Below are 21,981 nucleotides of genomic sequence, written 5' to 3'. Positions count from 1 at the left end.
CTAGATAGTTTTAGTCTCATAATTATGACAAGAAAACAATGTAAGATCAGACTGTGTCATTCTGACATTGTCCTTTATGGCTGCTTAGCTTACATACCTTCAAACTTCAAACTTAAAGAGAAAAGGCCATTAGGATGAGAAATAAACAGTATGTTTGGCAAAAGTGAAGCTACCTCTGGTAATGTTGGCTGGTATAAGAAAAAGCAGAAGGCTACAAAGCTTCTCCTAAACTTGGATAGCATCCAGGACACAGTAGGAACATACTTCACAGTGGATATGCTAGAATGTGGCGTTTTTTCAGTGTAACACCTCCTCCAAACTCGATAATAATCTGCCAAGTATTATCACTCTTACTACAGCCCAAAGTGTACCGCTTTGGCATGTTGATGAATTCAAGGTTTGCCACGCCTAGTTACGGTTGCTAAAACAGTTGCTTGTTTGAGGGACAGGTCTAGCAAATGGTCAGTTACTGATACTCACCTGTAATGCACCTCCACGACCACCTCCACCGCCGCCACCTCCACCCTGTCTCTCTAGCCACCCACCCATCCACTGGCCACTCTCCTCACTCCACTCCTCCTCTTCTTCTTTCCACAGATGAGCTCACAGTGCCTGCTCTATATCCCAGCAGCCCAGATGTGTGGGCGTCATACCCACTGTACCCGGCGGAGCTGTCGCCGGCCCTCCCACCCGCTTTCACCTACCCCTCCTCGCTCCACGCTCAGGTAACCTGCAAACCCACCCCCGTCTTTCCCCCACCGCCTCGATCACTGCCCCCCACCTCTTCCTGAGCCCACCACCACAAACAGCTGCTGCCGTCAGCCCTGAAATCACTCCCTGCTCCATACCGCAGATGCGCACACACAGCACCCATTTGCAGATTTACAGATCTACTGATTAGCTTCCATCTCTACTTGAACAGATTAAACTTGTTTTATCAGGGGGATAGTTTGGATATGAGAATGTTCCTATGTTTTTTTGTACAGTCAGACAAACTCATGTAGGCTTTTTTAATGTCTCTGCATGTAGTTTGAACTGACGTTGAATCCTTGGTTCAGTTCTTTGTTCAAATCACTGCGTATTTCTGATATGCTAATAGTCAGGTTCATCTGCCATGACTGTGCTGCTTAAAAGCAGGATGTGGATCAGGAACTAGATATATCAAATGTGTTTGTTGATAGTGAAATTAGTGACTTGATAAATATTTAATTTACAGGATGTAGTCCATTTTTGCAGGCGCGTAATGCCGTTTTACTCTTCTCTTGAGAGGAAGTACTACCTGATCCCATTAACTTCCAGGAATCAAACTGTAATCTCACTGTTCACTATACCCTTAAACCCTGCATGTAGAGACACAAGAAAGGCAACCATGTGTTTGACTGACTTTTAAGTGCTCCAAGTAGGAAAAATATAAAAAAGTAAGTAAAAGTAATGTTCTCCGAGGAAAGACCTATTTAAAAGTTGAATTTTCGTGAATCAATAACAACTCCTATCACGTCACTTTATTTATCCCAATTAGTGCCATCATCCGTTCAACTGAAGCTTCAGTGATTTGAAAGGTTTGCGTCATCATTTGACCATCACCTGCTTCATTAATTAAATCCCTTTCTTTCAACCAACCGTGCTCCAGTTTATTGAGGTCTTCTAATCTGCACAGCTCCACTGTGAGTTCGCAAAAGAGTGCATTATTGATCTCTTGAAATTCTTCTCATGGAGCCCGTTTGGTGCTGGCTGACCCTCATAAGACCTGAGTATTAGACATACTCCTTCTGAATTTTTGTTTGTTGATATTTTATTTTTTATTTTTTATTTTTTTTGTGAAGCTTGCTATGATTTCTCACTAATTTGCTGTATTTAAATCTCAAATTGTTTCAGTATCAGAGTTATTTAAAAATAGTTTGTCTCTGCTAGGGAGCATATAGAGCATATTTTCATATACAATGCAGATGCTAAGGTTATTTAAGCATAAAGGCTCCTAGCAAAGACACCAAAGCTGAAGCTCATATGAAGTCAGAATTTGAAATGAGTGCAGGTTGAATCTGCCTAGCTGGCATTTTTCCACATGCGCTGGATATGTGAGCACACACCGACACACACAAAGAGAATGTGGCTTTGTGATTTCAGTGGGGGGTTGTGGGTAAAGTTAGCATCTCTTCTTCTGACCTAGAGCAGAATCTGATGTAAGACATAAAGATAGGTATATAAATATGGCGCACGCACAAGGCAAATGGCCAAATCTAATTTACGTTAACGTGAGCCCAGAATTCTGGCTCCCTGGTAAATCAGCTGCTGTCATCCTTTCTAGTGAGAGTACAGTCATGTTCTTAGCTTTGCCAGTAATTGTTATCGACCAGGCTGATCTCAGAAAAAGTCCTTCTGTTGTGTACGAGTCGTGTGGAAATATAAAACAAAGGAGACAATTAGTGATGGATAACCTTTTGCAGTAAACGTAGAAAGTTCTGTAACAAAGAAGTAATTTGTCACGCTGTAACTCTTGTATCTTAAAGATCTCTTGTATCTACAAGTCAAAAATCAACAAAATATGATACCACAAATTAAAAGCTGTATGAGTTAAAGGATTTTTTGGGGGAAAATTTGCTTATTCATGTTCTTGCCGAGAGTGATATGGGAAGTCACTGCACCCGGCCTAGAAATCATCCGGAACGTAACGCCCCCGTAAAATCACAAATTTTGTCCTTACACTTTTGTACAGATTACGCAAGCAAAGTATAAAATGTTAATAAGTGATTTTTAGATGTGCTGAGAGGTGGATTTTGTTGGCTTCGGACCAGCCAGGCTATCTGTTTCCCCCTCTTTCCAGTGTTTATGTTACGCTAAGCTAATGGAATGTTGGCTGTAGCCTTATATTTACTATGCAGATATGAGAGTGGAATACGTTTTCATCTAACATTAAGTAAGAAAGCAAATATGCGTATTTCTTAAAATGTGAAACTATTCCTTTCAAATGTTTTATTCCTTGACGTTGCAGGATAGTCCAGCAAAATTCAATAAATTGAATATATTATATTTAAGTTTGGATGAATCTAAATAATATATAGTCATAGGATTTGTATAGTATATGTGCATTTCTTAACGTATGTGTGATTGTGTTTGTTTAGATTCGCTGGCTCCCACCTGCAGATGGAACTCCTCAGGGATGGAAGTCCAGGCAGTTCTGCTGAAGTATGTGTGAGTAGCAACACAACACACACACATACAGCCCCCTGCCGTACAATGTCAAAGAAGTGTATATCGTAACCGTGCCGTAAAAATACTTAAACGTAAATGTTATGACACTTTGTTTAAACAAGCCCAGAGATATTCCTAAACATATGTCAGGAATATCACAGGATGTAACTCCCATGCACGTCAAGTGAGCACCCTCTTCTTGCCCTCAAACCTCACATGAAAAACCTCCAGCTAACAATTTCTCACTGGTTTCTCCAGCTAACTGCCAAATTAACCAAGTAACTATTCACATTTCTGCTGATCATCTTCAAACATAGACAAAGAACTTATTAACACAAAACACATTAGCCTTTTAGTAGTAAATGTGGGAGCAAAAAAAGCCAGTGAGTCCAAGGAACCACTGCTACTCCTAGCACATGATTATAAGAGATAAAAGGTACGATTTGAAGGAGACCTCCATTATGTTCCCCACTCAGGTCACAGTACAGAGGGTTGACTTTTCCCGTTGACATGATGCTTGATCTCAGGCATCAAAGGCAGCAAGTCAAACAGAATATACAAGCTCCGATGCCAACGTTTTAATAAAACAGACGGGGAAGAGCTCAGCAAATATGACTAAAATGCTAACATCAGCTGCTTTGATAGGACATGTTATTATAACCAGTAGTGAAAGTCACTCAGTAGATTCACTCAAGTACTGTGCTTAAGTACAGTTCTGATATACTTGATTATTTCTATTTTATTTTATTTTTATGCTTTTTACTTCATTACATTTATTGAACAGCTGTAGTTACTTTTTAGTGCTGTTACTTCTGCGATTTTAACCGGGATGCTAATTTTGGCTAGCGAAAAACAGGCTTGAAAGAAATGCAGCTTTAAGTAATGAATCTCAATACTTCTTCTACCACCCATGCCTTCTTTATTTCAGTACAAAGTGAAATTTTTACACTGAAATTGTTATTCATTAAGATTTGACATGCTGAGTAGTTTTTTTTTGGGTGGATCAGAGGGAACATGTTGGATGCCTGATATTTATTGTACTTGCATGTGAGGGAAAACTTTGCCATAATAATAAACACTGAATATCATCTTATAATAATGTTGGTGCTGTACAGCAGATATTAGGGCATGTTTGTCATTTTGTCAAATCGTGGCAGGGTGAAATACAGCTTTTAATTTAAAAAAACGTTTTGGGCATTTCCGCATTATGACAAAGTACACAGTGGAGAATTATAAAGAGGACGGGATTGAAAGAGGAGGATGTGCTGCTCCAGAAGGTCGTAAATGTGGAATATGCACCATGAACTGCTGTGGTAGCTGGGTACTGCTGGCAGTGCCGTTTTTATGAATCTTTATTAAAAACATATTGGCATGGGACTTTATTTAAAATAAATGACAGATGAATTATATTTAGTCGAGCTGGCTTCTAATAAGTGCTTTGATAAGTACATGAGTCAACTGTAACCATGCATGCGCTACACACACATGTGCTTGGCTCTCTGGTTCAGACAAACTAAACGCTGTTGTGCTTGCAGAAAAACAAAACCACAAAGCACAACAAATCCCCTGCTAGTCTGTGTATCTGTGTTGGCTGACTGTGTGTGTGTGTGTGTGTGTTTGCACTTGGCGCCAGTCACACTGTCACCAGTACCCTCCCTCCAATGTCTCGGGACAGGAAGAAACATGTTCCCCTGACCCCTTAGGGAGTCAGTGGGAGTGGGTGGGTGGGTGGTGATGGTAGCATGGAGGCTAACATTCATCAGGCTGTTGATTGGTGATAGTCCTGTAGCGTTCCTTTGTAACCCTGCATCATAGCTGAGTTGTCTATTCAACTGAAACATACTGCATAAGCAAAATGTTGGAGTAATTTGATGTTTTGGGGATTTTGTCTCCGTCACGGGGGGTAAAGGAGGAAGGGAGTGGAGGAGGGAGGGCTTGGAGGAAATAATTACTCCTCTATCTAAATAGGAGGAAGTCATTTGGCCGGTCAGGCTGCCCCAGTGGATATTAGCCCCTCAGCGAAACAACAACATCCCCACATCCGGCTCGCAGTGGAGGGTGAAGTGAAGCTGAGACATCCAGTCAGAATATTGTGATAACTACACATATGCAACACACTCAAATTATGTAGTTTGCAGCGTACATACCCAATCATATGGCCTCCCACAGGCAACGGTATGCACACAAAGTCATCCTAGTACCATGTTTGTGGTAGTCATAGCATTGCAAAATTACACTTAAGTAAGTCAGAAACTTCATGTCTTTCCAGAAACTGTGTCCTCATTACTCTGGAAAACCACAAATTTCACTGTGAGCAGTTTTCTTTGGAACTGCTTTTTCATAGAACAGGCAAGAGCAAACAAGCCAAGTTAGCTCTCTGTGCTAATGTGTGCTAACTATGCTAACAACAGATGGGAAATGTACAACAACCATTTTTGCTTTTTCTAAGCTGAAGGCAGAAGATAACGTTATCTCAGAGCCTGAGCGGGAAAGGGCTCTCTTCCTCCATGCAGCTGCGTATATCTCAGTCAAGACTCCCCGGAGAGCAGCATGAAAGCGAGGAGCACTCGCTCTGTAGCTAGTTTTGCGGTGCATACTGACTGACAAAGAAAAAAAAAGACGATGACTAAGGGGTTTCCAACTGATGATTTGAATCTTCGACTGTCAGGGGACAGTCCTAGTGGGCGCAACAAACTAATTCCTCTGTAAAAGTCAATGCTATGTATTGGTGGATTGAGCTTACGTAAAAAATACATGCTGGTTTCCTACAGTAAACTGTGAGCGTCGAGTTAGCCTTGCTGCTTTGTTTGCCCCTGAGATTTTGCAGCTTGGCAAACAAACATTTCAGCTGTCCCCGACCTTGTGTTTCTTGGCCCTTCTTGTCTGCTCAATGGACACAGACGCGTTAGAAACACAGTGACTTGACTTCTTGATGTTTGCTGTAAGGAGGGTGTTGCTTATTTGTGCAGTTCAGTCGGCTAAGCATAGCGCTTGTGAAACACTCTGAAACAATTTTACCTTTGAGACAACAAGAATAAACTTGAACTGAGGTCACAAAGAGAAGCTGACTGTGTTGCGCCACTATTGTACAATCTGTCTGCTATTGGTTGGTTGTGTGCATTCAAAAAGAGGCAGCATTTGGGAATCGTTACTCATGCCGAAGGCTCCTGGTGACAGTAAACCTTCACAATGGGAATTCAAAGGCGCTTACAGCTCCACAGTCCTGAGAGGCTTGTGGTTGGTCAGTGGTTGTCTCGGCATCTGACGGACGGGGACCACTCACGGCCAGAGTATGTGGCTTTGCCGTAGGAAGTGTAACCGTGGGAGACTTGAATGTGTGCGTGTGAACAGCTGAAGGTGAGGTAGTGTTCAGGGGTCTTTATTCATGGCTGGTAAAAAGTTGTCCTAATCACCTGGCATGTCTGTCAAGGGAAAACTTTATTCACAGCCGTGTCACTTCAAGTAGAAACAGTTAGCTACCCAGTGTTGACGCTTTAAAAACATATTACATTGTTAGTTTTTGTTATTGTAATTTCCCTGGAGGCTTAGGCTAGTCATTTATATGACTGTTTGTGAAGTTGAATTATATTTGACATTCATGCTCCGGCACAGAGTTACATCCAAAGACAACCTAATAGTGGACATTAATGCCTAGTGAACTGGAGGGAAAGGTAATCCGGATTTTCCATCTGACAAGACATGGTGGGGGAGTGTACTGTGTGTGTGTGTGTGTGTGTGTGTGTGTGTGTGTGTGTGTGACTGGCTGCCTGCCCTGAGGAGCTTTTTGGCCAATAGCCCGACAAAACCAGTGGTTCCCGTGCAATGTTGGACTAACTCCCACTGGAGAGCCGAGGGCCAGCTGGGGCCCCTTCTAATAAGGAAGTGGAACTTTATTCCTTCACCCCCTACTGACACATAACACGCACATATGCGCACACACACATACACATACAGTATAGCCTCATCCCTGCACCGGGTCTCAGGAGCTAGATACATGTCAGCAGCTGTGTTCATCACCACCCAGCTTCAGCAGCTATTGCTGGTATGTGAGAAACACGGCCAGGGCCTAAAGGCTTTTCTCCGGATTAAAGGGGCTTCAGATGAGGCCCTTTTTCATGGCCATGCTGCACAGGTAGAAATCAGGTAGAAATTTTAAAGGACGAGTGTGTTTGCACGATTTAGCTCCTTAATTACAAATTAGGTATACTTTACATTTACACTGACCATTCTTGAAACTGGGCCCGACCGTTTTACATTTTTCAATGTATTCTTAGTACACGCGTTGTTGGTTTACATTTTTTTCCTTATGGCATGAAAATCAGTTAGAAGACTTTTGAAACACTCTTATAAACACAGAGTGTTCATTCATTTTTGTCAACATTATATTATTGCAGGGCAAAATGGTTTAAGTGCAGCTTGATTTGGTTTGGGTAGCTGCTGTACCTGCACTGACTTACCTTGCATCAGTAATGTAATTTTGATCATGTCATAACAGATATTTAATTTTTGAGGTTGATACAAAAACATTTTTAAAAAAGGCAATATTTTAAAATTATATTAATATTTTACTGTCAGTTAAATATGCATTTACACAAACCCTTTTCATTCTGAACATCACAGAAATATTGTACATCTTAATTTGTTAAATCTAAACCATATGAAGCGCAGTAGTTTAGGGCTGCAACTAACTATTAGCTTCATTATAAAGTAGTCTCTACTGTCTTGATTAATTGTTCATTCTATACAATGTCAGAAAATGTCTTCAAATTGTTGCCAATTCATTTTCTGTCAGTCGACTAATAAACCGATAATTTCAGCTCTAAATCTGATAACAAAATATTTGTCAGTATTTACAAACAAAAGGCTTCATAAATAGTTAATAAAGATAGATTATTGAATGATTTTTCGTGAAGGTTGTGGAAAAAAAAAACCTTTGGCTGATTGGATCGTATGACTTCCCGAGAAGGGCTGCGGATCCGGACAAACACAACTCATTTAGCATTTATTAATGGAATGCCAACATTTATAACAGCATTACCACCAAACAGAAAAGATAAACACCATCCAAAGGGATTTTTCACAACATGGGAACCTACGTTCGGGCGGCTGTGGCTCAGGAGATAGAGCGGGTTGGCAGTTAATCGGAAGGTCAGCGGTTCAATCCCTGGCTCCCCCTGGTTGCATGTCGAAGTGTTGGGCAAGATACTGAACCCTGAGCACTTAGGCTCAGTGTATGAATGTGTATGACTGGTGAATGCAGATGTAGTGTAAAAGCGCTTTGAGTGGTCGAAAAGACTAGAAAGGCGCTATACAAATACAGAGCATTTACAATTTGTTCTCATTTATAAAGCCTGGTACCAGTTTGCTAAAAAAAAATACCCTTATATTGGTTATTAAAGAATTGTGACCAACATACTGTATAGAAAATTTCTGGACAAACTATGTTATGGAGACACTGTCTCAGATACATCTTTGGCTTTTCTGTACCACATTTTCTTGTTACTTATCAGTGGAGTTATCAAGCTGAAATTGGCTGATAATACCAGCTATGCAAACGTATCAATCTGGCTCTAATTTTGACAAGAATTAACTCTTGACTTGCTGTTCATTATGATGGATTACACAAAAACAATGAAATCTCCCAGAATGGGAGGGGAAAAATACGTTCAACTTTCTAAACACAGCAGCATGGCTAGATGAATATAAAGTATAAGTGATTGTTTAACTACAGTATACTATGGATGGTGGAGAGCTAGAGGAAAGCACTATCAAATGTTGGGTATAAATTCAAACAAGTCTTCTCTTCTCTCTCTTCATTTAAAAGAGATCAATGATCACTGATAAAACAGGCAGGAACATTTGCAACATGAAGCCTTGCTGAAAATAAAACGAGGAAACGGAGCACACATTCTCAAACACCACTTGTTTACCTATCTCACATTATGCGCCTGGGCCCAGTTATTGGATGTAACACATTAAGCCCGCAAATCACTAAACCTGTTCCTAATCTGCACAGACATGTTCAATGATCAACCCAATCTTTAACCTTGGTGTCTCAGCCGTAACAAATAGGGTGGTCTGGAAGTATGCGTCGCATCAGCTTAGCCAAGCGGCTGTGTAACGCATCGATTCCCTTATCCTTGATTGAACGCGCAACAGGGCATTAGCTAGGCCAGCCGTGCCCCTTCAAAAACGCATTGTTCTCTGAACGGGGAACAGTTTCCAACCCGTGTTCCTTCTGTGCCTGCAACAGTCTGCCTCTCTCTTCCTTTCTGTTAAGGTCATGTTTGGTTTACTAATTGTTTATTGTTCCTAAGAGTTTGTAACCCCCCTGAACCTGCGTTACCACGGTCTCCAAGAGATGTCTATTTTTGGTGATACATCTGGGTTGGGTGAGTGGGTCGCAGCGTTTGACCTTTCCCTTTGGTCTGCTGGTGTGGGTGGATGGTGGGGGGTCATGGGAGATATGGTTGTTAGGCAGAAGTTCAACACAAGTATTTAAGACTATTGTCAGCTGACATCCTGTTTATCACAGCTGGACTTAGAGCTTGAAAGATTTGGCAAAACAGTCTTTTTAAAGAGGTAGTCACCTGATTTTACATGTCGTAATCAGTTTCCTAGTCAGAGTGTGTTGTATAGTGTCTTTTGGCTCTGAAGGAGCTTTGTTGAGTGTGAGAGAATTACTTTAGAGACATCACTTGAGTCATCATGGCGTGGGCTTGGAGACTACACATGCTAACAAAAAGCCGGCATTACAAACTGGTGGTGTGAAGTTTCAAATGTGTGGGCGTTTCTAAAGTCATGAATATAAAGTGGTTGGATGCAATAACATAAATGATAAAATATGACCACAAAGTCGAATCAGCACATAAACCAGCCTCAACAGAAACGCTCCACCAGCAGTCAGGGTGCTGTTGCAGCTTATTCACTTAAGTAAAACTCTGACTCCTTTGCGTCCCCAGGTTCCTGATGTGTGATGGTGGCCGTGGCCGGCTGTGATGGGCGTTGCTGATTGCCTCTCTTGTCCAATTAGAAACCAGGAGGACTGACCTGACTCCAGCTCTCAGAGCAGCGTACCGTCGGTGAGTTTAAGGGCTCAGACTTCACGACCATTGATCCCAGCAGGCGAGGACAAAAGGTGTAAATCGCACCTCGCCACCAAAGCGGCACGCCTTTCCCTTCTGCCGCAGAGTCTGATTTGAAAGTGTAGATTTGTGGAAAAAGCCCAGGTGTGTTTTTTTTTTTGGTTTTTATGTTTTTGGGAGACGCTATTGCACAGCCAAAGACATCTGCTGGAATGAACATAGCCGTTCCAATCCGTGTTGACAGCGTTTCAACTGTCACCTGTGTATGTTTCAGCTTTTACTCAACAGAAAATGTTATGAAAACAAACCCAGAATCGCACTATTAGATATTTGTGGGATAAAAGTGTGTGTGGTCTTGGCATTATGTAGGGCAAGTGCAAGAAATTGAGGAGAAAAAAAGAAACATGTTTTGTATGTATGTCTACACTAGAGCATTTACTTTCCTGTGTGCGATTCTATGGTTGTGTTAATGTGTTTGTGTTGTGCAACAGTTCCACACGATCCCCTGTGTTTTCATTAGTGTATAAGGTTCATGTGCAGTGACTATGGCAACTTTAACCCTTTTCTTGCTTCCCTCTTTCTGTGTCTCTCTTAGGCAGCAGCAGCCTCATGGGCCTCAGGACAAACTAGACCCCAGCCTCCATCACACATCAAGCACCCCACCCTCCCCAAAGTCCCTCCAACTCTTTTTTTATACTGTTACATACTCAAGATTTACCGGCAGCGCTTTGGCTACACCTCTTCTGACACCTCCATGAAAGGTACCGGGCATGCACGACAAAGGCGCACACACCCTTTGTTTACCAGTTGACTGCATCGCCTGTCTAACGTTAGCAGGTCCCTTGCTGTGCATTCTGTATATGCAAGTGTAAAGACAGCCCACAAAAGGTGTGCAAAACACATTTTATGCAGGAACTTTGCAAGGCGGCCAGACGTGTGGAGGTGTGGCTAAATTGTTGCCGGGTAACGTTATTATATGACTATAATTATTACTATTCTGTATATCATTCATATTAATGTTATTATGATTATTAAATACATGTTGAAGCATGACTTTGCAAAAAAAAGGAGGAAAAAAACAATGCTGTACATTTTTAGATATTTTAAAGAAATACAAAAAAGTATTTTTGTAATCAGGATGATGTTTGAAACGTTTCTGTTTGGTTCATGTTGTACTAAAGTGTGTGAGGAACTTTCATACGTTTTGTTAATTTTTTTGCCCTTCCTGTTTTGTGCCATTGTAAAATGGCCAAGTCGCCCTGCTATACCAAAGCAGTCCTGTCGGTTTGCTCTTGTCTTTTCTACGTACACGTGTGGATTTAGGTTTTCTCATACGTGTCTTTGTGTGGTGTCTTTACCTGATGAAGCAAACATGTTAGCTTTGTCTGATGTGCTTTGGTTCACCTAGGCAGTCAATGTTAACTCTTGAGTGAGACAAAACACACCTGATCCAGCTCAGAATTTTGCAGTTTGAGGTAATCAGATGTGTTAAAAGAGGCGTTGACAGGAAAAAGCCATCCCTGGTGAAGGTAGAGTGACCCCAGAGACTGCAAAACATGGCAGACTGAGCCCTGCTATAATAAGGGATTTGCTCCTTCATTGTGTAGCAGGAGGACAGCAGCACAGTATAGAGAAACAAAGACCAAAGGCATTTTTTTTTTACACTGGAGAGCTATCTAGGCTAGTGGAATTATTCCGTTTTTGACTGCTTTGTAGTCCTCAATCTGATTTCTTATGAAGTATGACATTATTTTTGCTGCATGTCTCTTTTGGTGTCGCTCCAAAGAGCCACTCTGCATCTGAAAGGATATTCACTTTAAGCAATTTGTGTCTTTTGTCTATTTTTAGGGAGCCAACGTGATTCAACCTGCTTTTGTAAAATTTGAATTTACATAGTAATGATTGGAGTGTTGAAAAAAACTTTTGTAATCTTGTGTATTCTGGGCCTGCAATAACGTCTTTGCTGTTTGACATATCATCGAGTGATCATATTTCTGTGACATTTTGATGCCAAAATTCTCATTCATGTCGCGTTCTTACAAAAACAAACCGTGATTCTTGTAGTTTTCTGATAAGGCTAAGTCACATTTCACAGGGATGTGACAATCAAAAAATGAAATACTGTAAGGAAAACAATCTTCCCCTGTAATGTTTAGCCCAGGTGTGTACAATCTTATTGGAGTGGTTGATTCATATAGTCAGTGTTTGTAATTATTAATAATAATAATAATAATAATATGCACATAATATCAACTGATTTTCTGAAGCAGTTTTTGCTTTTACAGATATTTTTTAAGCCAAGTGTGGCACCAAATTTATTAGAACAAGTATTTATAAGGTGTGTGTGTGCGTGTGTGTTTTTATGGGTATTATGTTTTTAAAGTTCATAGAAGATGCCCATCATATAATTCATTGTAAGTATTATTGTAAGTTTAATTGTATATTCATTTGGTAATTTTCTAGAGTTTTTTTGTGTTTGTATCTGATATATGAATACTGTTTTACCTACATAACTCACTGTGAAATCCAGAGGAAAAACATGGTCTTTGAACGAATGGATCTTTTTGTGTTTTGCCAGCAGTACGGTACAGAAGTTCCCGGAAATGATTATGATGATCCCTCCCTTTTGTCAATGAGAAATATTCCCTTCTCGTTGCAGTATACCATGTGCGTACCTGTGTGTTCTGTGCATGTTCATGGCATGTGTGTGTTCTTTTTTTTCTTTTTTCCTAATGCATACAGTACTGTTTATATTTATGTACTTTTGCCGCTGTAAGGAGAAACTGTATTTCAGTGAATTGCAGAGGTTTGTTTGTTTGAAACAAAAAAGTTGATCAAAATGAGAAGTTTTTATGAAAATGTTAAATGAAGACATTTCAGGCCATCTGCCATTAAAGATTGACATCATCCCTGCTATCATGATTACATTTTTTTTTTATTCTTTCCTAATTTTATGGTGGTTGGGCTCTACGAAGGATGGAGCCCCAAAACTAACAAACTGCAGTAAAATACTTAATTGTACAATCTGTCTGCTACTTCAGCTTACTGGATAAGCTGTGTGTGTGTCTGGACTGAGTACTGTGCGGCTAGCTAGCTTCAGTGAAAACACTGGTAACTACATTAAAGCACAGGTGGTCTACATGTGGTTATTGACAGTGTTGCATGTGACTTACTTAACGTTACGGAGATCGCCCTTAGCATTTATCTGTCAAAATGACAAACAGCCTTTAGATTTTTCCCAGTATTGTTAAATAAACTGAGTCAGTGACGGAGAATATTCAGTAAACGTGACCCCTCGTATTGACCTCCAGCCTTTTCAGTTTTAAAACATCCATGTTCTCAGCCAGCTACCTACTACAGCTAAATTTCACCACCAGTGCCAGTATTCACCCATAGTCTGTCCTGTGAACTTCTGTAGCCCTGGATAAACTCTTGAAACGGTAGCGAAAGCATTTTAACCTGCAAGCTAACGCTGACAATGTAAACTAGCTAAGGCTACTTTTACATTTTTAGTTCAGTTTGTCTGGCTTTTTGAAAAGGGAACATTAAATCACACTCATTTACAATACACATATGAAAACCTAAATTGCATGACTTATTTTCACTGAGGTCTGTCATTAGGGGAAACGTAACGTTAGTTTAAGACTGTGTGATAATGTTGTGAAGACAATAGTTTGAAAGTCTAAGCATTAACTAGTTAACTTAGCATTACCTTTCATGCTAAATTGCTAGTTACTTTCATACTCTGATTCTGCAGTAATAAAGTACATAGATCAGTAGCATTTAGTGCACTCTGTGGTGTAGTAAAAGGTTTGTGTGTTGAGCCACCAGTCTTTTCAGTTAAGCTAACTCATTTCACATTCCCCTTGAAGTTCCCCTGCACATGCTCTCCTTTAATTAATGCTCCACTACACAAATACACACACACCCTGGACCAACCCTTGTCCTGCAGACACACCCATCTCATAATCAAATAATAAAAAAATGTAAATCTGGTGAGGAAAATGAAAAAATGTTGCTTGGGGAAAATAGGGAATGGCAAGATAATCCCAAAATATAAGAAATGAAGGGGCTGAAAAATAAAATATCTGGTAAAAGTTAAATAGGAGACAAAAAAACTGAAAGATTTAATTTATTTTATCATCTGATTAGAGGACCATTAGAGACCAACTGTTTGACACCTTTTGTCAGATCTGGGGCTCCATATTTGAAGGGAATTATGACTAAATATTGACATTTTGACTGCTCCTAGAAGTTGTCTTTTACCCACAAAGAAATCCACCTGTGTAAAGCTCAATTTCCTCTTCCTCTGTCACACTTGTCATTGGATAACACCTCCCCCACAATCCCAGGAGGCCATCAAAACATGATGTGGGATCCTATAAAGTGGTTTGTGTACCAGGGGAGCTGGGGACCTCTCCCTGCCCTCTATAAGAATAGCCCACCTAACCCAGGGGCTGGCTACTCCTGAGACAAGAGGCCACAGCCAATTTAGTTTCTCTCTTCGCTGTCTCCACTCACACATGTCTACTCTGCTCAGTCACACCAGGTGGCACACACCAGCTTCTCACATGACACACACTCGTCCATGCCTGGAGGGGTTACATACAGGGTGTCAGAGTGGGGGATAAAAATGCATGGGTGGACATGCATGTAGGCAAGGGCACATATTCATCTGGATGCATGCATACGCCTAACTGGCAACATTTTGTAATGGTGTTACTCCCTTTGACAAGTCCATTAAAGAGGTGTTTCTGTCCCCTTTCACTCATCCTCTTCCAAAGACAAAGGTCCTTGCTGAAATGTGTTTGTGTTTTCCCTGCACTGAATGGCCAGAACTACAGTTGAAAGTGTCTTCTTCTCTGTTTTGGATTTATCCTTTACTCAGACATCAGGCCTTGGGTTTGTTGTCCTTTTCCTATCAACTGTGTTGTTTGGCTCATTGCAGTAAAACATTTACTGCTGCTCACTGTAATAGCAACCCCGTTATGTTACCATACACATAAGTGTCCATGATCAACTTAACGCTCTAGCTCCCAAAACTTTTTGACTTTTGCCTCCCAAAAATTAAGCAATCTACTTGTGACGCACCTGTTGTCATTTTTAGAGACCTTAAGGGGGTAAAACTCTCTTAACGTAGAGAATGGTCAAAAACAAGATGTCTACAGTCAAGCTGTGAGCTGGATGCTAATGTCAGCATGTTAACATGCTGATGTTCAGCAGATATTGTTGACCATCTTAGAGCGGACTAGCTGACAAGTCGGGGGATCACAGGATTTATCCCCTGGGGACCATAAGCCCCTCTACAGCATTTCATGGCAACCCATCCAAGAGTTGTTGAGATATTTTCTTATTAGCTGCTAGCTTGGCTAAAACTAAGCATCATTTTGTCCAGAAGAAATATGTTGGGATCTTGTGCTGGCGCAAGGTTTAAATATAGTGACCATGTCATTTCCTGTCACTCTTCACTCTCTCTTGTCTAATAAAGGCTGGCCTATTAAAAGAACAAAAATACTTGAGGAAATATGGTTTTGTTTCTCCCCTATCCCGTTAATCGTATTGCAAACCCTGTGGGGGGACCCTTACCACCCGGTTTGGATTGCCCAAGAGTCTTACCTTGTTAAGAAGCACTTTACTTACATACATCTAGATTGTCTAATATTATTCAGACATTGTTATACATTTAATCCCAGCATATTTAATGTTTCAAAGGAGGAAGAGATCTTATATTGAACAATCTGGTCAAATATCCCAAACTTGAAAACTGTAACTGGGAAATCATCATCGCCATCATCATCATACTACATCATAATAACCCTTCCAAATTCACAAGGCTGGTTAAAGTCACATCTGAGCATGTACAGTGACATGAATCCTGAATAATTACCAAGTCTGAAGGCATTTGACAATCTCTGATACAGTATTCAGGTCTGACTAACTGGTGACTCATCATTCAGCAGGCTGCATAATGTATCTGCAAAGGTCTGCATAGTCATTGTCTAACAAGTGACTGGCCGAAAGGCGGCTGTGTCTTTTATGATCGTCTCTCGTCCAGATAAGCTGACGACTTCAGAGTGAGTCAGTGAATTTGATTTCACCGTGGGGGAAGAGGAGGCGAGGAGTGTTATCTTCCTGCACTGTCCTTTCTGCGGCCCCCTTCGTCCTCACTCTCAGTCTTTCCTCTGTCCACCTCACTATTTTCCCTCCTCCTCCTCTCTCATCCACATCCTCTTCCTTCTCCCTTGGGTGGCCCCCTTCTCCCTCAGTCTCACAGCAATCAAAACAGTGAAGGCTAACTCTTCCCACTACTGTCCTGTTTCTCACACATTTCATGTTGCTACAGTCTTCTCTTTGATTTCAGATAAGTACAGAGAGATATTATTTTAATAATCTGAGTTGAGACTCAATAATTATGTAGGGGTGTGCGTCTGTCTGTACAAATAGGGCGTGTGTCATATGATAACTCGACTGAGGATGACATCATAGAATAACCGAGGCCCTTTCTCTCAGAAAATAAAGAGCTCCACAGCGCTACCTAATGGTTATGAAAATACATTACAGCATTCATCTACAGTACTACACAACTGTTCCCATAACCAGCTGTGGAAAAGGTATTCAAATCCTTTACTTTGGTAGTAACAATAGCACAATGTAAATATAGGCTACTCCGTTAGTAGAAGCATTTATAGTGCTGTATATTTTGGTTTATAGCAATAATTAACTTTTTTGATCAACTTCATCCGTTTTAAGTGTAACATCCAAATTTAAGAACTCAGTATTGTAGTCATATTTTATAAGCAGATCAAATATTTTATATTTAAAATATTAATCTGAAAAGTAAGTAGTAACTATATTTGATGAATGTAGTGCAGTTATAAATACAGAATTAATCTCTCTGAAATGTAGCTGCATGTGAGTATAAAGTAGCGTAAAATGTAAATACTTAGATAAAGTACAAGAACCTCAAAATTTTACTTAAGTACGGTACTTGAGTAAATGTATAGATATCACTTAGATCATTATACACTGAATGTACACAATATTTGGATCTTTGGATCTAATATTTGGATTTTTCATTAAATACAATCATGAGAAGGTAAACGATGGCTGTGTGCCAAAACACTTCAGGTACTAACTGTAGGATTCGACACAACAGTATTTGAGTATTGTTAATTTAATAATGGAAAGCTTGAAAGTCACTTTGGACAAAATAACCAAACACAAAGAAAGGAGGCCCCACCAACACATTTTCCTGTGCACTAAAAATCTGCAGGCTCACAGCCTCCGAGCCACACAGCATCTGAGGGGTCTCAAAGGACTCCACTCCCCATGGTGGGTTTAGGGGCAAACCGGCGTTCAAAGCAGCCTCGCCTCTGCCAGATTAGCCTTGTGCGCGGTGGATTTATACCTCCATGAAAGAGGTTGCCACTCAGGGCTCAGTAGGGGGCTGCAATCGGTTGATGCTAGACATCATCTCAGGCTGTCCAGGTTTGGACTGGTGTCTGTAGGGATGATAATAACTTTACAGCTTTACAACTTTAAAGATGTACATAGTAGGACTGAACATAGATTCAATATTGCCATGTATCATCTCACATTGGAATCATGATTACATGAGCCTTTACAAAATGATGTTGTCTAGATGAATGATACCAAGCAAATTCTGGTTAAAAGTTAACAAAATAAGTTATTGATGCTTTTGTTTTACATGTTTGAAGACATTTGTCTGATATGATGCATAACAATGATTGCATTGCATGAACATTTGTAATATATGTATGATGGAAAATATTCTCATAAATATAATATAAATTTCAACCCTATTGCATGGGAGCCCATTTCTGCCTGGAAAAGAACAAAACAGATGAAAAGTTAGTCACAATAAAAAATTAAATGCTCATGGTGAGTTAAATTTTTGACTTTTTTCCTCATAATTGTATCTTAGTGAGTAAAAGCTTTGACATGCTGTGAGCATTCATATTTTTTTATAAATAACTTTTAATGAATTTGTTTTCTCTTCCTGCCAGAATTGTGCTTCGATACCATTGCCCAACTCTTATACATGTCATGAAACATATCCCTGGTCCACAACCCTGGTGAACTTCCCATATCTAGATGATAATCAGCTCTACGCTGCTCATCTGTAAAACATAGAATGGATGTAACCACTCAATATGCAGTAGGAAAACGCAGCACATCACTAACAGTAGCTGGTTCAAATGTAAAACTATTGCAGGCCAACACTCATTGACGGCCCATTACAACAGTTACCAAACCATGGTATCCCATGATTTAACCATGCAGCAAAGTCTCTCCATCAAGTCGTTTCTGTATGTATTCTTTTTGCCCTAAAACCTATTGGTGCTGATCCAAAAGTCTTTTAAAACCATTTTAAATAATGGTGGTCAGTACAGCTGTCATACTGAACTGAAGTACCTTGTGCCGCTCTAAAGTAAAAGTAGACACAGGTTGCCATCTTGTGGTCAGAGACACTCAGTGTATAAATACGCTTAATTTCTTCTGCTTTCACCATTGAAAACCAAATCCACTTACTTCATGAGCATTTTAACACTGAATGAATGCCATTATCCTCAGCATTTTTATAACCCCATCATGTGAGAACGACTCTATTCACTTGTGTGTTTTTCTGTCTAGCTGTTTGGACCTACTGCAGAGGATAGCACCCAAAGGCCAGCACATGACAGCACGAGGCCCTGCTGCCATCATGTGACCAGTGTAAAGTGAGGTGTGTGGTAATCCTCAGAGTCCTCATAAAATGTAATCGCCAAGACATGGTCTTTGTGCTTGATAGATGGTGTCTTGATAACAGTTGACATAACTGACCTGGAGGCAACACGACTTGCAAGTTTGTAGACTTTCATCATTTATTCATCAAACTTCACTCACATTTAGTACAATCCATAAATTATTGTTAAAAATTTTAATTCATTGTTAGACTTAAGGGACACACACAACTTGCTTTATTGTTAAAAAACTATATAATATATATAGTTAGTTTTAGTGCAAATTTATTTCCTATCTGTTTGAAGAAATATATTTCATGCTGATTACTGAAGACGTTTAAGGGTAAGTTAGCACATATTGTAACAAAACAGTGTTTTGCTTATCTCTAGCTGTTTCTAATGACAATAAATCACATCATTAAATATGACATTTAAAAAAATTCACCAGTAGCATACATTTCTAGAAACAGTTACCTTGGATAATCCATAAACACATGAGCATTTTTCAGTTTTCACAGAAACTACATTATAGCAATGAAGTAGTTCCTCTGAAAACTGTTGACAACACATTCTCTGTGGATTAGCGTGAACAGGGACCTTGTTTCTGGAGACACATGCTGCTATTGAATTTTTCAATGCAGGAAGAAACATGAATGAAATTCGAGCCTCCTCTTTTGTATTCGAAAGTAAATATAAATCTCAGAGACAAATGTCTCAAAATATGGATAAAGAAAGACCAAACTTTTAGCCATTTCTGGGATATTGGTTCTTTTTCTGTCCTTTAGTGGTCCCCCTATCTCACACATTTCGGTTTTTTCAGTTGATTATCTGATTTTGTTCACCTGCCTGCCCAGCTGCATGTAGTTAAGTAAAGTTAATGTATAACATGTTTGACTGAACCCGTGTTACCTGTTCATTTGACAGTTTCTGGGGTTTTACCTATTTAGTTTTCCAGATGTTTTACACTGATAAGTGCAGTGCAGTGCTGTGGTCAACTCTTCCTCTCTTAAAACTCAGGAAAATGTCAACATTTTTGAGGCATGTGAAGCAGAATCCCATAAGAATACACTTGACTTAACTACTCATCTCATTGATAGAACAAAACAAACAAACACAAATCTATATTGTGTCACCTATGTAAAAATAATATGTGAACTTCAGGCTCCAGGTTACTGCTTCTTGAAAATCCTCCTAGCATCCACTCCATTATAGTTGTAACTCTGTGGGGGAAAGAGAGAAGTGTGTTGTGTTCTGGAGACGTCTATTGAAACAAAACATATTAACATATTGCATATTATTGATGAAACACATCTGGACCTACTGACCTGTACAAGCTCTCCTCCCACCAGAGCTCTTGTGGTGGTCAGGACCTTGTTGTTGTCTTTCCTTGTAAATTTTCCGTTCAGCGTGTCACCCTCCAGCTCCCACGTACCCTGGTCAAAAATATACAGTTGGTGTTAGAAGCTCTTTAATGCGCTTATGTTTTGTTACATTTGTAGTTGCTTGTTTTTGAAGAAGTTTTCCATGTTCAGTAAACCAGCATCCCACTTCCACTGTAAAGTAATTATTCACTGGAACTTTTTCATTGCTTTCAGCATTGGCTTTAGTTGGCTTGATTTCCACTTTCCCCATTAGCGATGAATCCATCAATCTTAAAAAATAAAGCATATTTTCCTAAAGCAAACCATTTCTTGTTGCGTTGAAATTACAAAACAGCACCTGGACCAGCTTCTGCTGTTGGTGTAATAATGTCTGAAGCACTTTAGGGCACTCACTGTGACTTCTGTGCCGTCAGCAAGGCTGTAGTCGAACGGGACGCCCAGGGTGAAGTCGATGTCTTTGGTGCGGAAGGTGCTGGACTCTTTGATGTGAAACTTGTCCCCCGTCTGCTCGATGGTGATCTTGAGGTTGTCGTGCTCTGCCAGCTTGCGCTTCATGACATTAATACCTTAATATTTAAACAGAAAAAATAGCTGGATTGGTGCCATTATGGGATGAAATGGTAATTATCCAAAGTGACAAAAAAGTGAAAAAACAAAATACTACTTTTGGATTTGTATGTAGTCTGCTTTCCAAGTATTGTGTCCAAGTCCAAAGAAAGATCTTAATTTAGCTACTGCTGCTATTCTGGGTAGCACCATAAACACCTCCAACATATTAACGCCTCAATGCACCCTGTAATACTCACACAGCAATGTCAAAAAATATATAACACACGACACAGTTACACACATTGCCCTTTATAAACTAGATCATAAGGCCAGAAAGAGCAGGGGAAAAAACAAAGAGCTGAAGTACAACATGACCTTAGTGACCCATTCAGAGTGATCTACACATTCAGGTCTTCACACGCTCACCCATTTGCTCCATGAACTTGTCATAGTTGTCGCTGCGGTCGACCTTCCAGGTTCCGTTGAATGCCATGGCTGCAGGCTCGCTGGGTTTGAAGGCAGCTGGTGATGAAGCACTAGCAGACCGTGGGATTGTGAATACGCATTGGCCTCCATTTATACACACCCCTCCCTTTTCCCTATCAACCACCCCCAACCTCCACCTCCCTCAGCTGGCATGGAAGATGCCCTTCTTTATCTCACTGATTATCTGGCTGCTGATGTGGCCATTTAAAGACTGTGTCAAATGTAGGGCAATTGCTGCACGACCTCGAGGATAAACTCATAAATAACTGGAGGCCAGCTTCTCTCGGTGCTTCTGGCACAGTTAAACAGTGTCACACAGTTCTGCAGGAGAGAGGGGGGAAAATTGAGTGGGCTATTTGTATGGCTGCCCATGGCAGTCACTCGACTGAGCCCCTTTCTGTTCCTCAATCTTTTCTCTGTCGCCCTGGTGCCTGGCATGAAAATGAGTTGTAAAGAACTTTCTATCTGACACTGACAACTTGAGCTGGCATGCTTACAAAGAAAGTAGAAAAAAGCCTGAAAACGTTCAGTTTGTCCAGAGAGTTA

The 21,981-nt window shown here is 40.3% G+C and overlaps 2 protein-coding genes across 5 annotated transcripts in view; one reads left to right on the top strand and one right to left on the bottom strand.

Annotated features, from left to right (window-relative positions):
* The window catches only part of LOC119911850 (RNA-binding protein with multiple splicing-like), a 35,027-nt gene extending 21,837 nt beyond the window's left edge, over positions 1–13,190 (top strand). Inside the window, exons 6-9 of one of the 4 annotated variants that reach the window (XM_038730815.1) lie at positions 598–725; positions 3,120–3,183; positions 10,152–10,271; positions 10,870–13,190. In XM_038730815.1, the coding sequence (XP_038586743.1) occupies positions 598–725; positions 3,120–3,182 (191 nt within the window). In that variant the 3' untranslated portion in view covers position 3,183; positions 10,152–10,271; positions 10,870–13,190. Of the gene's footprint in view, positions 1–597; positions 726–3,119; positions 3,190–10,151; positions 10,272–10,869 lie in introns of all 4 variants that reach the window. The other 3 variants (XM_038730814.1, XM_038730817.1, XM_038730816.1) reach the window with 3 other exon arrangements.
* Positions 13,191–19,137: 5,947 nt separating this feature from the next.
* Positions 19,138–21,651, bottom strand: LOC119911470 (fatty acid-binding protein, intestinal-like). Its single transcript, XM_038730358.1, has 4 exons — positions 21,376–21,651; positions 20,794–20,966; positions 20,344–20,451; positions 19,138–20,238 (listed from the first exon to the last, which is right to left on the bottom strand). Exons 1-4 carry the CDS (start codon positions 21,440–21,442, stop codon positions 20,188–20,190), a joined length of 399 nt encoding a protein of 132 aa, XP_038586286.1. The 5' UTR covers positions 21,443–21,651; the 3' UTR covers positions 19,138–20,187.
* Between the last annotated feature and the right edge of the window lie 330 nt (positions 21,652–21,981).

This window comes from Micropterus salmoides, unplaced genomic scaffold, assembly GCF_014851395.1.
Source record: "Micropterus salmoides isolate LMB-PRFRI ecotype aquatic unplaced genomic scaffold, ASM1485139v1 Ms_hic_scaffold_2, whole genome shotgun sequence".
In the NCBI taxonomy this organism is placed as follows: Eukaryota; Metazoa; Chordata; class Actinopteri; order Centrarchiformes; family Centrarchidae; genus Micropterus; species Micropterus salmoides.
This window is presented reverse-complemented; position numbering and strand designations above follow the sequence as displayed.